Genomic DNA, 13828 nt, shown 5'->3' on the forward strand with positions numbered 1-13828 from the left:
AAGCATTACACGTCGTGATATAATCTTTTTAGTGGGCTTACATTTTTTAGTTTTGTTTGCATTCCTAGATTCATTGCATTGAGAGGACTACTCTCCATTACTTGATGCTACCATTGACTCAAAGAGTTCAACCACTCCAAGCATACATAGCGGTGCTATCTAATCCTAGTAGTAGATCTAAACTATTCTTTGAACCAAGAGGTTTAGGTAGCGGCACATATTCTGACTCCATATGCTTATCTTCCAACGTGTGATGACACATTTGACACATAGTAACAAAAGTAGTTTTAACCATGGTGTGCAACTCCTCTACTAGAAATCCTACAATCGTTGGGTGAACCTTCCAATATGAGAGTTCATCTTTATTAATTGGTCCTTCTTCCTAAGGTAAATATGATATGTATAGAGTCATGAACCAATTTGGCTTCCTAAATACTGAAGGATTAGAGGACTACTTTCAGCGGAATTCAAGAGAGCTTTGGAAGAAGGAGATGACTTCATACCTGTGCCTACTCTAAAAAAGCTATTTTTTATTTTTATTTTTTAAAAAATACTTAACACATGTGTTTACCACTCCTTGATTGAGTGGGGAGGAGGGGTGAGCTAGATTTGAACTCACGTCTCCTTGTCTCCTTGTGTAATTGGAGAGAGCTGCCAACTGTACCTGAAGAAAGTTAAATTGATGAGGCTGTCTTGTGTTGTTGTCCGTTTGTCTTCTTGGCATGGATGTAGCAAGTTTGTCTGTTGTAGCAGTTTGTAGGCTTGCAGTCTTCTCGGTTGGTTCTTCATGAAGTTGTCTTTTTTGCTACTTCTTTGTGAAGCATTGTAAATGGTTGCTTGCTTTCTAAATGCGACTTTCAATGTGATAAATTTCAAGTTTATGTTGGTATTTTGTAAATCTTTAGTCCATAGGTTGCATTTTCTAATGATACTTGTGAATATGGGTCCCAAATTTCTTTTCACATTAATTAATTAGTGGGGTGTAGGCACCTTTAGGGAGTGAGATGATGGGACCTTAGGGATGTTTTTTTTTTGTGAAGTTTAGGGAGTGGGACCTTGAGGTTGACATGTTGATGGTCTAAAGAGTTCACTAGGAAAAAAAGCAAATAGACGAATGTTCTAAATTACCTCGAAAAAGAGAGAGAGATACGCGACCTGATGCCTCCGAGAGAGAGAGAGGGAGATTATATATATATATATATATATATATATATATATATATATATCTCATCCATCTCTCCCGAGGTGATCTAGAGGAGAGAGAGATACATGACCAAGAGAGGGAGGAAAATGTTCTCTCATTCATCTCTCACGCAGATGATCTAGAGGAGAGAGAGATACATGACCAAGGGAGGGAGGAAAAAATGTGTTCTCTCATTCATCTCTCATTCATCTCTCACGCAGGCGATCTAGAGGAGATTTTCATGTTGTCTTTCTTTATCTCCTTGCTTGCAATGGAGAGGAGAAGAAAAAATTCTTTTGTCTCTCTTACATCTATCTCTAGCACGATGCAAAGGAGGATTACAAACTGATATATAGGCTTCAGGAGGAGCACGGGTTCGACCCGATGAGGAGGCCCCAGGTTCCACATAGTCTAAGGTTTAAACCTTGGTTATCATTAATTAATTAGTGCCGGCAAGTAGAGTGAATATGGCACCAAAATGTTTTTTTGCATTTCCATTAAATATATTCTGTGAGATTTTCAAGAATAAGAGTGTTTTTCTAAGGTTTCATTTTAGTATGTAATGAGTAATGCTTGAAAAAGTCAATGAAATGATGACCCTCCATTTAAGGCAATGAAATGATGACACCCCATATACTTTCTATTTGCATGTGTTCACCCCTCCATATCCTCTCTATTTAAGGCAATGAAATGATGACTCCCCCCATATGCTTTCTATTTGCATGCATTCACCCATATCGTTTCTATTTAAGGTCATTCGAGTAGGCCTCAAAGGGCATTTGAGTAGAGGGAGGGAGAGAGAGAAGGAGGAGAGGGAGGGTGTGGGGGGAACTCATGTACTAAGGTTGTATTAATTAAATGCCACATCATGGCATTTAATTAATATACCTACAATAAAAGTTGTGAATATACACATATACACCTACAATAAAAGATGAATAAAATAGTGAATATGGCAAGTTGAATAACCTTAAATTTCCTAATACAAGATGAATCTACACCTCTTACAAATGGGTGAATAGAAACCTTAGTCTATGTACACATCTTCATACACATCTTGGTCTTGCTATATGCAGTCATAATGTAGAGGTTTCGAAGATGGTTTACTCGTTCGTGTGCCCACCTCGCGTGCTCGGCGCGTCTCCCTTCTTATTTTCCAGGTAAGTTCAAGATTGCCAACTTATTTTCAGAGATTGTCGTTGCACACTGCATGTCTCTCTCTTTAGCAATTCAAAACAGAACCTCGGTTGTCCATGAAGACCTCTCTAGTCGCATTTATGGCTTCAAGTTAGGGTTCATTATCATGGGAAACGTTACCCTGTTGTTACGGCTTAGAGATCATGGTCGGCCACAAGATATTTCACCTCTACTTTGTCTTTGGTGGGATGATCAGGATGTAGTTAATCATACAGTTGTCGTGGGGACCACGCAGCTCTAGACCAGCGTTTGAGGTTGGGGATGTGGGGAGTGGCTGCGGTGACGTTTAGAATGTTAAAACTCGATGAAGCCCGAAAAATTCGACGTGGTTATCATGCTTTTGCCTTGGCTCTGATACCAAATAAAATATTCCAAACCCCAATTTGGATTTGCTATTACTCCCCCTGTATGTATATATACATGTGTGTGTGTCTAGTTCTCTTCTTTGTTGACGACTATGCCCTACTTTATGCTTGATAATTGTGTTTTTTCAAGTTTTTCAATGGTGGTGATTTGTACTTCCTTTCTACCACTCCATTCCTGTGTGGCGTGTGTCTTGAAGTCAACTTAGAAGCCACTCAAGCTTCACCCGCTGATGCCACAGATGGTGTTGCGAGGGGCTCTAGTTAAAGGGCTAGTGAGAGAATGTTGGGGGCATCGTTGTGGCATATGCCTGCAAATGTGGTAGTGGTGTGGATGGCTAGAGAGCTTGACCTTGTGTTGGAAGGTGGTGGAATCCAAATGGGGAGGACCACATATCCTCTTGGTGAAAAGTGATGTGTTGGTGAAAGAGAAAGATGCGTGCTATGACAAGGCCGGCAGCCCTAGCCGTGGTCCAGGTTGAGAGATTGTATGTGGCAGCCTACTGGCGGTTGAGGCTGAAGCATTAGCAAACAACTGAATGTGGCAGATGCATACAATAGATCACAAATGTGGCCATGAGGGTGGATGCTTTTTAGGGATTTGAGGTTGTGCCCAACTAGGGTATGTGTGTTGAAGACACTAACCTTAGCAAAGAGAAATTTAAGATCTCCACGTTAAAAGTGTGCATTTTTTAGCATTTTCTCAGTTCATGTGGCTGGATCCTTGTTGAAATGTGTCTTCCCTCACCCATCACACACCCTAATGTATGGAGGCATGAGATGTCCTAGGCCCAAGTTCAGGCATTCACCCACTACCATGGAGATGCTGCTATTACACACTGCCGTTCTTCAATCCGGGCTCGAGAAGAACTTGGGTGATGGTCGTGAGAGGTCCCAGCCCCAAGACTAGGTGTTCAATCACTACCAAAAAGGGAGGCTGTCGTGGTTGAGAGTGGACATGACATGCTCACTAGGTCTTTAATGGTGCCATGTGCATCTACAATCATGTTTGTCTATTTATAGGAAAATCTTGCCCAATCTTTGGCCCTTTGGCTAGATTCGTCTCCACAAGCTTAGGCTCAAATTTGGTCCAAAACTACCTTGTTGGTTGTGCATAGTGCTGTCCTCCCCTTTCCCGACAAGAAGTCTGTTGCCTGACTTGTTTAATTGGGTTACAAAATTGTGTAGGTTTCTCACACAGACTTAGACTTACCCAAGCCTACCTTGATGGCGACTGGCTTGACATGTCCTTGGACTAGGGATCGACAAGGCATTGTGGGTGATTAGTATGCCATCACGTGGCACTTTGTGTGGGGTAAGCTGCCTCAAGGTGAAAGTGATTGTCACAAATCCCTAATTTCTTCGAGTGTTTGGACTTGCCAGGTTGGTCATGAAGCCAAAAGAAATATCTCCTCACCATATCCTTAAGATATCCCGAGATATTGCTTGTAAGCTTGATAATATAATCCACAATATCCATATGGAAAGAGTGCTAAACACGTGCACTTAAAGCCAACTCCATACTTCCAAGATAAAATTTTGTAAATTCATAAATCCTTAGATCAACAAGCTGTCTACTGCTCATGCTCGTGCTTCCTAGGCTATGAAGCAGGTGGCCATGCTTAACAACAATGATGGTAAATGTGGTCCCCACTTGAGATCTTTTCTCTTCCTTATTGATAGAAGAAAGCCTCCGCTTCCAAGAAAGCCTATGCTCTGATACCAATGTAACTCGTGGTGCCTGGGGGACTAGGGCCTTTGACACACTTGTTGATACCATCAATGCATATTAAAACATTTAAACATGGCCATAGCCTTAACACATATCCATCATCACTTTGCATAAAACATAAAAGCTAGACAAAACATCCACAAATGCTGAAAGTGGAGCTTACACATGTGACACCGCATAGAGGCCGGAATGGGCCGACCCCCTTCTTGGAGTATTTTTTTTTTTCCGAGAAAAGATCCTTTCATTAGTTATAGAAAAAAACGCCCGTAGGGCTACAAAAGATCTCTCCTGCTCATAAGAGAAACAGAGCAGTGAATACAGCATGGCAGCCCGGGAGACTCTCCCTAGGTGCTGCAAAATACAAGCATCAATATAAAGGACTGAGAGGCTAAATCATACAATAGGGGGGGGGAAGAGCCAAACAGGTGGCCTGTAGTGCCAACGGGGGGATCCCGTGTGTAAGGTGTAGAAGGGGCCACAACGCCAAGTGGTGTGAAAGGCCTGGCGCCGCAAGATCGCCTCAGCCGAGTCTCCCCGGATGCGGTCGTACTGTCCTCGCAGGGTGTGGATCAACTCCTGCCAAATCCCACGTACAGTCTCTGCTGGTGGCTCCAATCTCCCCTCAAAGGCCGTAAAGCACCGGGCCCTCCAGGTGAACCAGATGGTGAGGCTGCTGAGAAGCTCCCATCGTAAATCCCGCTCCTGTGTCCAGCTGGCGGACGAGAAATCCGGTGCCGGAACCAGGCGAGGCTGGCCCCTAATAAATCTGATGGCCTGACTGCCCTGCTCCATCTCATAGCCCATAGCAGGCCCTGACGAAGTCGACCAAGCAGCGGCACCCCACGTAAACATACCCTCTGGAGAGAGGGGGGCCAGAATACGCAGCATCCGCAGCCAAATCTGCTGTGCCTGAGGGCAGTCCCAAAGGCAATGTCTCTGTGTCTCCATAGGGTGGCCGCATCGGACGCAGGCCACCGGAAGACCGCTGTAAACAAGCCAAGTGCCAACTGCTGAGCCCCTGTGGGCGACCAGCCACTGAAAAGCCGAGATCCTGCGGGCCTGCCGACTAGCCCAGAGCCGAGCCCAGAAATCCTCCAGGAACTCCTGTGAGAGTCCCTGTAGTCGCCAATGCCCCGCTGCCGCTGGAGAAACTGTCCTCCTCGCCGTCAAAATATGCCGCCCCAGCCAAACAGTATACTGGAAAAAGGTGATCTCTGTGGCCTCAAGGGATGCATAAGGATCATGCCACTCGTACTCCCCGGGGTCCCATTGTAGCCGGGCCAAGTGGCGCGCTGCATATGCCCATATGCGCCAATCCGGGAGCACATCAGCAGGGTCGGGGTCAATATGCCACTTCCGAGAAGCGGCGGCCACTACCCGAATCCTCTGAAAGGTGCACTCTGCAACCAAAGGCGACTCCACCTCCACTCTCTGGAGTCTGCCCTCATCCTGAATCTCATAGTAGAGGCATCTGCCATCCTCAGTGCTAGCTCTGACAGCAATCAGGATCTCCAACTGTGTAAAGGCTCCCATCCACCGTGGGGCCACTGGCTCGAGAGGCGTGAACCACTCCTCTGTGAGTGCCTCCTGTATATCATCCCTCGTAATCAACCCCCCCCTGAAGTGACTCAGCCTCTCCACCTGGATCTCCTCTGGTAGACTGCAGAAAGCCTGCCAGTCTCCAAAACTACGAGCTGGGCCTGCCGCTAAAGGTCCCCAGGCTAGACGAGGCCGAGAACCCAGCATATGACCCTGCTCCGTGCGAACCGCTGGGCTCCAGATGAGCGGCTGTCTGGCCCGCTCCTCAACACAAGAAGGAGGCCGCTGAGAGAGCCGCGGTCTCAGCAGCTCCCAAGCTCTCAGGATACTCAAAGCAAATCTGTCCTCCCATCCTCTACTGAGGCCTGTCCTCCTCATCTCTATGAAGATCCAGCGAATCTCTGGTGCCCAAGTCCCCCTGCTGGGGGCGCCCAAGCCTGCAGTCGCTGCAAGAGGAGCTCTTTCCAAGGCTCAGCGCCTGGAAGCAACCCCTGAACAATAAGCTTCCCCAATAAGGCTCTACTCTGATCGACTGGATCTATAATGCCCAAACCGCGCTGAGCCAGCGGAAGTGTAATAACTGCCCATGCAACCTTTGCCCGAGCTGGCTGACCATCCCTCCCGGACCACAGAAAGTTCCTGATCAGCCTCTGTACCTGGCTGATGCAAGAGCTCGAGAAAATCCAGCAAGACGTAATGTACCACATGGTCGCTAATAGCACCTGATTTGCCACCACCACCCTCCCAGCCAAGGATAGTCGAGCTGTACTCCAATACAATAGCTTCTTCCGAATGCTCAGAAGAAGCGGGGCAATCTGTTGCTCAGGTGACAAATCTAGGCCAATCTGGCATCCCAAATACCGCACTGCTGTGCCTGGAGGAATCCATCTAAAACCGGGGTCCGGGCTCCATGCCGGAGTGGGAGCACTACTGATCCAAAAGGCCACTGTCTTGCGCCAATTGATCAGTGCTCCCGAAGCTGCACTAAAAACCTGGAGCGACTGCTCAGCCCGAATAAGATTGGCCTCATGGCCATGCAAAAATAAGCCCGTGTCGTCTGCAAACTCAGCATCAAGCAGGTCCTCCCCCCGGACTGGGAGCTACAGTCCTCTCAAACCAACCTCTTCTGCCGTCAAATACATACTCATAGCCTCCGCAAAGAAGAGAAAAAGGAAAGGGGCGAGAGGACACCCTTGACGGACTGATCTGGTCAGCTCAAAACTCGGCCCCCGTCCTCCTGCAATCAGCACCTGGCTGCGAGCTGTGGAATACAGAGCTGCCACCCCTCTGATCCATCCTGGCTCAAAGCACAGGCGAAGCATAGTGCCCTCTAAGAAACCCCAATCAACTCTATCGTATGCCTTCTCAAAATCGAGAAGCATCACGACCAAGTCCTCGCCAAGAAATCTAGCTCGGGCCGTCGCCTCCCAGAAAGTAAAGATGTTGTCAAGGATACTGCGCTCCTTGACAAATCCTGTCTGAGTAGCATGAATCAACTCCCCCAGGAAGGGCTGGATCCTCAAACTCAAGGCCTTTGCTAAAACCTTGTAGACAGTATTGAGGATCGTAATAGGCCTCCAATGCCGAATGTCATCTGATACTCCCTCCCCCTTGGGGATAAGATAGATCAAGCCCTCTGAAAAGCTCTGCGGCATCACCCCAGTGTCCAAAACATGCTGAAAGCCCCTGCGGAGGCCTGGTCCCAAAAGGTCCCAATAGCGCATAAAAAAGGCCGGCGTCAGTCCGTCCTCCCTTGGGCAACTATGTCGCGGCAGGACCCTCAAGGCCTCGGCAAGCTCAATCTCTGATAGAGGCGCACCTAGAACTGTACGCATATGATCTGTGACCCTCCTCTGCACATGGGCCCACACAGTCTGTCTGCAAACATCTCGATCCTCAGTGGCTGGCTCCGCTGAAAGCAGGTCTCTATAAAATGCAGTAGCAATGGCTCTGATCTCCCCGAGCTCAGTAGCTACCGATCCATCCGGTCTACCAAGCTGGCGGACTCCTACTCGCGCATGACGGGGTCCAGTGATCTCAAAAAACTCTCCTGTCACTCTATCACCAAGCTGCGTCCACTGAGAGGCCTGACGACGATAGTAAAACTCATGTCTCTGCTCCTCTACCTCTCTAACCTCCTGGCGTGCCTGGCTCAGCTGGGACGCCACCCACTCACATGCAGGCTGCTGCTCCTGAAGGCGCTGTAGCGAAGCAAGGTTGCGTCTCAGCCGTTGCTCCCGCTCGCGAATCTCTCCCAGTCGTGTCAAAGCTGCAGCGTGTAGAAAAGAGCTAAGATCAATGAGTCCCTGGGCACACTGGCCCGCTGCATCCTGGTCAGAGCACTGACTATCATGCCAGATCCTCTCAATGTCCTCAGCGAGACTGGGATCTGTAAGTACCCTCTCTGGGATCCTCAACTGCAAGCTGGGCTCCCGTGTCCCCTCCTCCAATGTCAATATAACTGGCGCATGATCTGAAAATGAGGTGCCAGCGAGAATGCCGACGGAGCCCCCTCGCTCCCCTAACCAGTCGCCCACATAGAAGCGATCAATCCGTGATAGATTAGTCCCTCCCTACCGGCGATCCGACCGAGAGAAACTAAGACTGTCCTGAGACCGGGAGAAAGCCCCATGCTGCCATGCATCAGTGATCCTCAGTGACATGCAAAACCGGTCCCAAGCTGCAAGCTCCGTGCCGTGCACTGTAACATGACTGCCTCCCACCCTATCTGCCGGGTCCTCAAGCATGTTGAAGTCTCCCCCAACACACCAATGTGCGGCCTCTGGCAATGCATCTGTAACCTGAGTCCAGAACTCTGCTCTGGCACTAGCATGATTGGGCGCATAGATGTTGAGCACACCCAATAGCTCATCATGCATCCTCAGAATGACATACTGTGCTCTACCAGGCACAATGATCCCTCGATCCACAATGGCCTGCCGCCATACATCTGCAATAACCATGCATACTCCTCCCTGTCCACCCAAAGGACCAAACCTTGCAGACCAAAAAGTGTCCCATCTACCAGGCATCACCGAACCATATCTCCGGATCCTGCTCTCACCCAAGTGGTGCTCCTGCATCATCAAAATATCAATGCTGCCACCAACCAAGCATCTCTGAAGCTCCTGCCTCAAGCAACCTCGATAGCGTATAAAGTGTGCTCCGCCAAGGCCCTGTACATTCCATGAGATGATCCTCATGGATGCCCTGCTGAGGTGGATGCTGTCTCAGCCGTACGGCGGGCCTTCGCAAGCGGCTTGGATGGAGAGTAGTCCCCATCCGAACGGCTGCGAATCTGCCCACCCGGTGTACTGCAAGAATCCCGGATCAGGCGCCAGTGGCTGTGGCCCATGGCGACTGCCTCCTGCTCTGACAGAGCAACCTCGTGTATACTCACATATCCAGGGTCGCGTGCCAAGTCTGCCACTATGCGCACGACCAAATGCCGAATCCCTGAGGTATCCACACTCCCGGGATCCAAGAAAAAATGAGCCAACTCCCAAAGTCGGCCTATCACATCTGTCACCTCCAGATCGCTCATGTGATGAGAAAACTCAACTGCCTGAGTCTTCAAAGTGCTGAGAGCGAGCTCTAGAGTCCACTCCCGGTCACAAGGTCCACATAGAGGGAACGAGAAGGCCACCGCTGAGTCTAGTGCCTCCTCCCCGCGGGCCGGAGGTATCACTACATGAACTCGGATGGGTGCTGGCTCATGGGGCCCCTCTGCTCCAAAAAGCCGTGTGAAGGTGTAATCAAAAGCCTCCGAGCGCTGTCTAATGCCAAGGCGACTCAGCCGACTGCGGATAGATGAAATCCGTGAGGCCCTAATCGGCATAGGTCTCCTCTGTGATGCTCGAGCGAGGTCAGTGCTCAGCGCTCTCTGGACTGCAGGTAAGCGCCAGGGAACTGCCAGGGCTTCCCGGGAAGGTGAGGCGGGCGGAGGGGGAGGAGGGGGAGGCGAGGGAGGTGGAGAGGGAGCCGCTGCCGAAACCGGAGCGGAGACGGGAGGAGGCGAAGGTGGAAGCGAGGCGGTGGGAGGGGACGGGGGTGGGGGGGGTGAAGAAGGGGGTGCTGGCATCTCCTGGTCCTCAGTCGCTGCAGGGGTCTCCTCCTGAAGGGGAGCAAAGCTGTTCCTCACGGGAACCCAGTGAGGCTGAGACTGTGGCTGCTGCTGCAGCGGTCTCTGGGCGTGCTGCTGTGGCTGTCTCCCTCAGCGGCGCCCCTGTCCAGGCTGCCACTCCGAGGTCTCTGTGGCCTGAGCAGGTGTCCCGGAGGCAGCCTGCCGAGCCGAATCTGTGGGCGGGCCATCAGTAGCCTGCTGCTGTGGTGAGGGTCGAGGTCTCCTGTGAGGGCAGGCCTTGGCCAGATGACCGACCTGCCTGCAAATGAAGCACTGGTTCGGGAGCCCCGAGAACTCCACTCTCTGATCTATCCACCCCCCCCCTATCCTAGGTAGCTGAATGACCTTAGGAAGGGAGGAGATGTCAGACACCAACACTCTGACCGAAGGTAGCCCAGCTACTCTGGCCACCACTGAAGCTGTTGAGGGGCCCGTCTCTAGTACCGAGCCCACCAATGCTCCGAGCCTGGAGAGGAGCGGAAGATACTCCCGGCGGAGACCAGGGAAACAAACTGTAATATGGAAGAGGCGCTCTCCCTGCTCCGCCGCTGCTGGGTCAAATCCATGCTGCCAAGGTCTGAAGAAAGCCCGAGCACCCCTGATGTCCAGAGGACTCATGGCAAGGACCTTGGCAACGCTCTGGGCGGCCTCGAACTCGATCTGATAATGTCCCCGGCCCAGGAGCTGTACATCAAGGATCTTGCCCACATCTGCAAGAAGGCGAGCCTGAAGAAGATCCCTGATTTCCCCTCTGCTGGGGCGAGTGCCGACTATACGGCAGATGGTGGAATGAGCCTGGAGGCGTTCCACCTCTGCGGTGAGGCTCGCTTCCTCTTCCGGCGAAAGAGAAAGCCTGATGGGGATGTCCTCGGGGGCGGGCGAGGGGGCTGCGGATGAGTCCCTCTGAGGCGAGGCGGGAGGAGTCTCCATCAGAGTCTGAAGCTCAGGCGAAGGCGAGGCAAAAGCGGAAATCCTGCAAGAAACGGGCTGCACACAAAGAGGCGGAAGACCGGATGAAAAGGAAAAAACAAAACCCCCTGGGGGTGAAAAACAGCACGAAAGAGGAGGGAGGGGGCGAAAAATCGAAGGAGAAGCCCTGGGGGGGGGGCGGCGGCAGCAACGCGAAAGGGAGGGGGGGCGGGGCGCTGCTGAAGGGAGGCGCGAACAGGCGAATAGGGGGGGGGCGAACAGGCGAAAAAAAAGGGGGGGGGGCGAACAGGCGAAGAGGGGGAGGGGGGCGAACAGGCGAAGAGGGGTGAGGAGGGGGGAGGCGCAGCAGCGAGGAAGGGGGGGGGCGCAAGCGGGCGAGAACAAAGGGGGGGGGGGCGCAACGGCGAGAAGAAGGGGGGAGGCACAGAAGCGGTGGCAGGCGGGGGGAGGAAGGAAAGGGGACGCGAGGGAGGGAAGGCGATGGGCGAGCAGCGCAGGGGTGAAGGCGGGAGCTTCAGCGAGCACTATCGTCTTGGTCGCTGTGGCTATCCTCCTTCTTGGAGTATTTTATTACCCAAGTAGAAAATATCATGTACAAGCTTTGAGGCCCTTACTCTCCCCACCACGGGAGATGCTCGATTATCCATATACAAATGCCATAACACAGCCCAACACGAGGCAACCATTAAATTCAGCCGGCACATAGCTGTAGAAATGCTGAGCCAACAATATAAACCATGTACCTCCGTGTGGGTACTGATTCTTCCCTAAAAACCATGGGTCTTCATGCAATAGAGCTAGTACAACTCTCCATTCAGCCGGTACAACCAGTACAATGGCTGGTAGAGCAAGTACAGTAGATACAGGGGATGGTACAGCCGGTACAATGGTTGGTACCGCATGTACAGCAAGTACAAGGGTTGGTACAGCAAGTACAAGGGCTGGTACAACAAGTACAATAGCTAGAAATCATAATAAAACGATTAAATTCCCTTGCCTTCAGTATTTCTTCGCGATGGAAGCCTCCAAAACAGTCCCCAACAGCCGGTATTCTTCATGGGCAACCTTCAAGAGAGAGAGAAAGAGTAGCCATCATTAGGGCAGCCTATAACGGTGGTAGAGGCTAGTGTGTAGCAAGAGAGCCTCCATTAATGAAGAGAGGGCTCCAATTTATGGATTTGGGGCTCCCATGAGTGAAAATGGAGAGAGAAGGCTATGATGACAAGTAGAGAGCCACCCAAAAGCTGAAGTGACAAGTGTGAGGCCACTTGTCTCACTTTGATCCACTTTCTAACAAGTGTCAGACCACTTGTCTCACTTTGGTTCACGTTCTTGCCACATGTCCCAATCTAAGAGATAGGTCCTACCATAAACTTTTATCTCTAAAAATATCCCAACTGGTAGTCCATTTGTCATAGGCACTTTGGCAACTCTTGGTATTTGCTCAATTCCAGACATAATGACGTGAACTGAATTTCCACCGGAGTTAGGCCAAAAATAGTAACCCTCCTAGATTTTAAGAGTGTGATCCTTTGTATTCGAGAATAATCCCCCATTTCCAAAGCTTGAACTTTCCAAATATTTAGACGTCATGGAGTCCACTAGACCTCTTTCATACTGGGAAATGTCTAGGCTGGTGACACATGGCCTTAGTAGTCATGAGTCATGACATGCATCTAAGGCATGATGCATGTGACACCTTGACACATTGTATTTAGGTGGTTTGCCTTAAAATTTTTCTATGCTTTGTAGAATGTAGTTATTTTTTGTCTTTTTTGTTACATGCCTATGTGCATGATGGATGCATGTAATGGCTACCATTGTCTCATAGGCTAGACCCTCCTGGTCTTCTATAGTTGATAAAATACTCTCTCTTTTTTAAATCTTTGTGTTACGACCTTGTATTTTTCTCTGGACAATATGCAGGTGTGTACGGGGACATGGTGGACAGTGTGAATGGCATCAGTTTGGAGTTAAAAAAAAGGAAACCCATGTGTGGACAACCCCAAGTGTGGACAACCCAAGTGTGAAGGGGACAAAGAGAATTTAATTTAAAAGGTTTTATAACCTTTGGTGGCCCAAAAGCTAATTTGGGAGGCTACTCCACTTTTGGGAGACACGCTTTTCTCTCTCATGCTTTTTGGGAGGCGCCAGCTGCATCTTTAGGGGTATGCTTTTTCGAGGAGACTGGCGGGCTGGTTGGGCTGCAGCATAGGGAGGTGTGCTTTTCTCTTTGACGGTTGGTCAGCAGGGCGCACAGGACTGAAGCACACTCTCTCTCTTTCTCCCTTGGAGGGTGGCGGGCAGATTGCAGGCAGCGCATAGCTCAACAGGGAGCACAGGCGGGCAAACTACAGGCAGCGTACAGTTCAGTAGGCTCACTCACGGGCTTCTCTCTCCCTCTCTTGCTACAAGTCGGGTAGCAGCACACACAGGGTCCTTTCTTTTGTGCAACAGACCGGTGGGCTGAATTGCCATGTCTCTCTCTCTCTCTCTCTCTCTCTCTCTCTCTCTCTAGGAGGCGGGGCTGGATTGAGCATGTTTTCTCTCTCTTTGAGGACTGGCAGGGCTGGACAGCAGGGAGCGTCGGGTTGGACAGCAGCCTTGCCCATGTGTTTTTCTTTCTCTCTCTCTCTCTTTTGGGAGGAGGGGTTTGGCAGCTTGGAGAGTGTATTCCAGGGACTTTTTATGGGCTGTTTTTGGTTGGCAGCAAATTCAGCTATGTGCTTGGGTTTCCGGCAGCAAGTACAGGTCACTTGAAT

General features: G+C 50.3%; 1 protein-coding gene across 3 annotated transcripts in view; it reads left to right on the forward strand.

Annotated features, from left to right (window-relative positions):
- Positions 1-2183: 2183 nt before the first annotated feature.
- The window catches only part of LOC147610385 (14 kDa zinc-binding protein-like), a 60242-nt gene continuing 48597 nt past the window's right edge, over positions 2184-13828 (forward strand). For all 3 annotated transcript variants that reach the window (XM_086786443.1, XM_086786441.1, XM_086786440.1), the window contains exon 1: positions 2184-2343. In XM_086786443.1, coding sequence (XP_086642569.1) covers positions 2282-2343 — 62 coding nt within the window. In that variant the 5' untranslated portion in view covers positions 2184-2281. The remainder of the gene's footprint in view (positions 2344-13828) is intronic.

This window comes from Cibotium barometz, chromosome 49 (assembly GCF_041138505.1).
Source record: "Cibotium barometz isolate CiBa-2024 chromosome 49, ASM4113850v1, whole genome shotgun sequence".
In the NCBI taxonomy this organism is placed as follows: domain Eukaryota; kingdom Viridiplantae; phylum Streptophyta; class Polypodiopsida; order Cyatheales; family Cibotiaceae; genus Cibotium; species Cibotium barometz.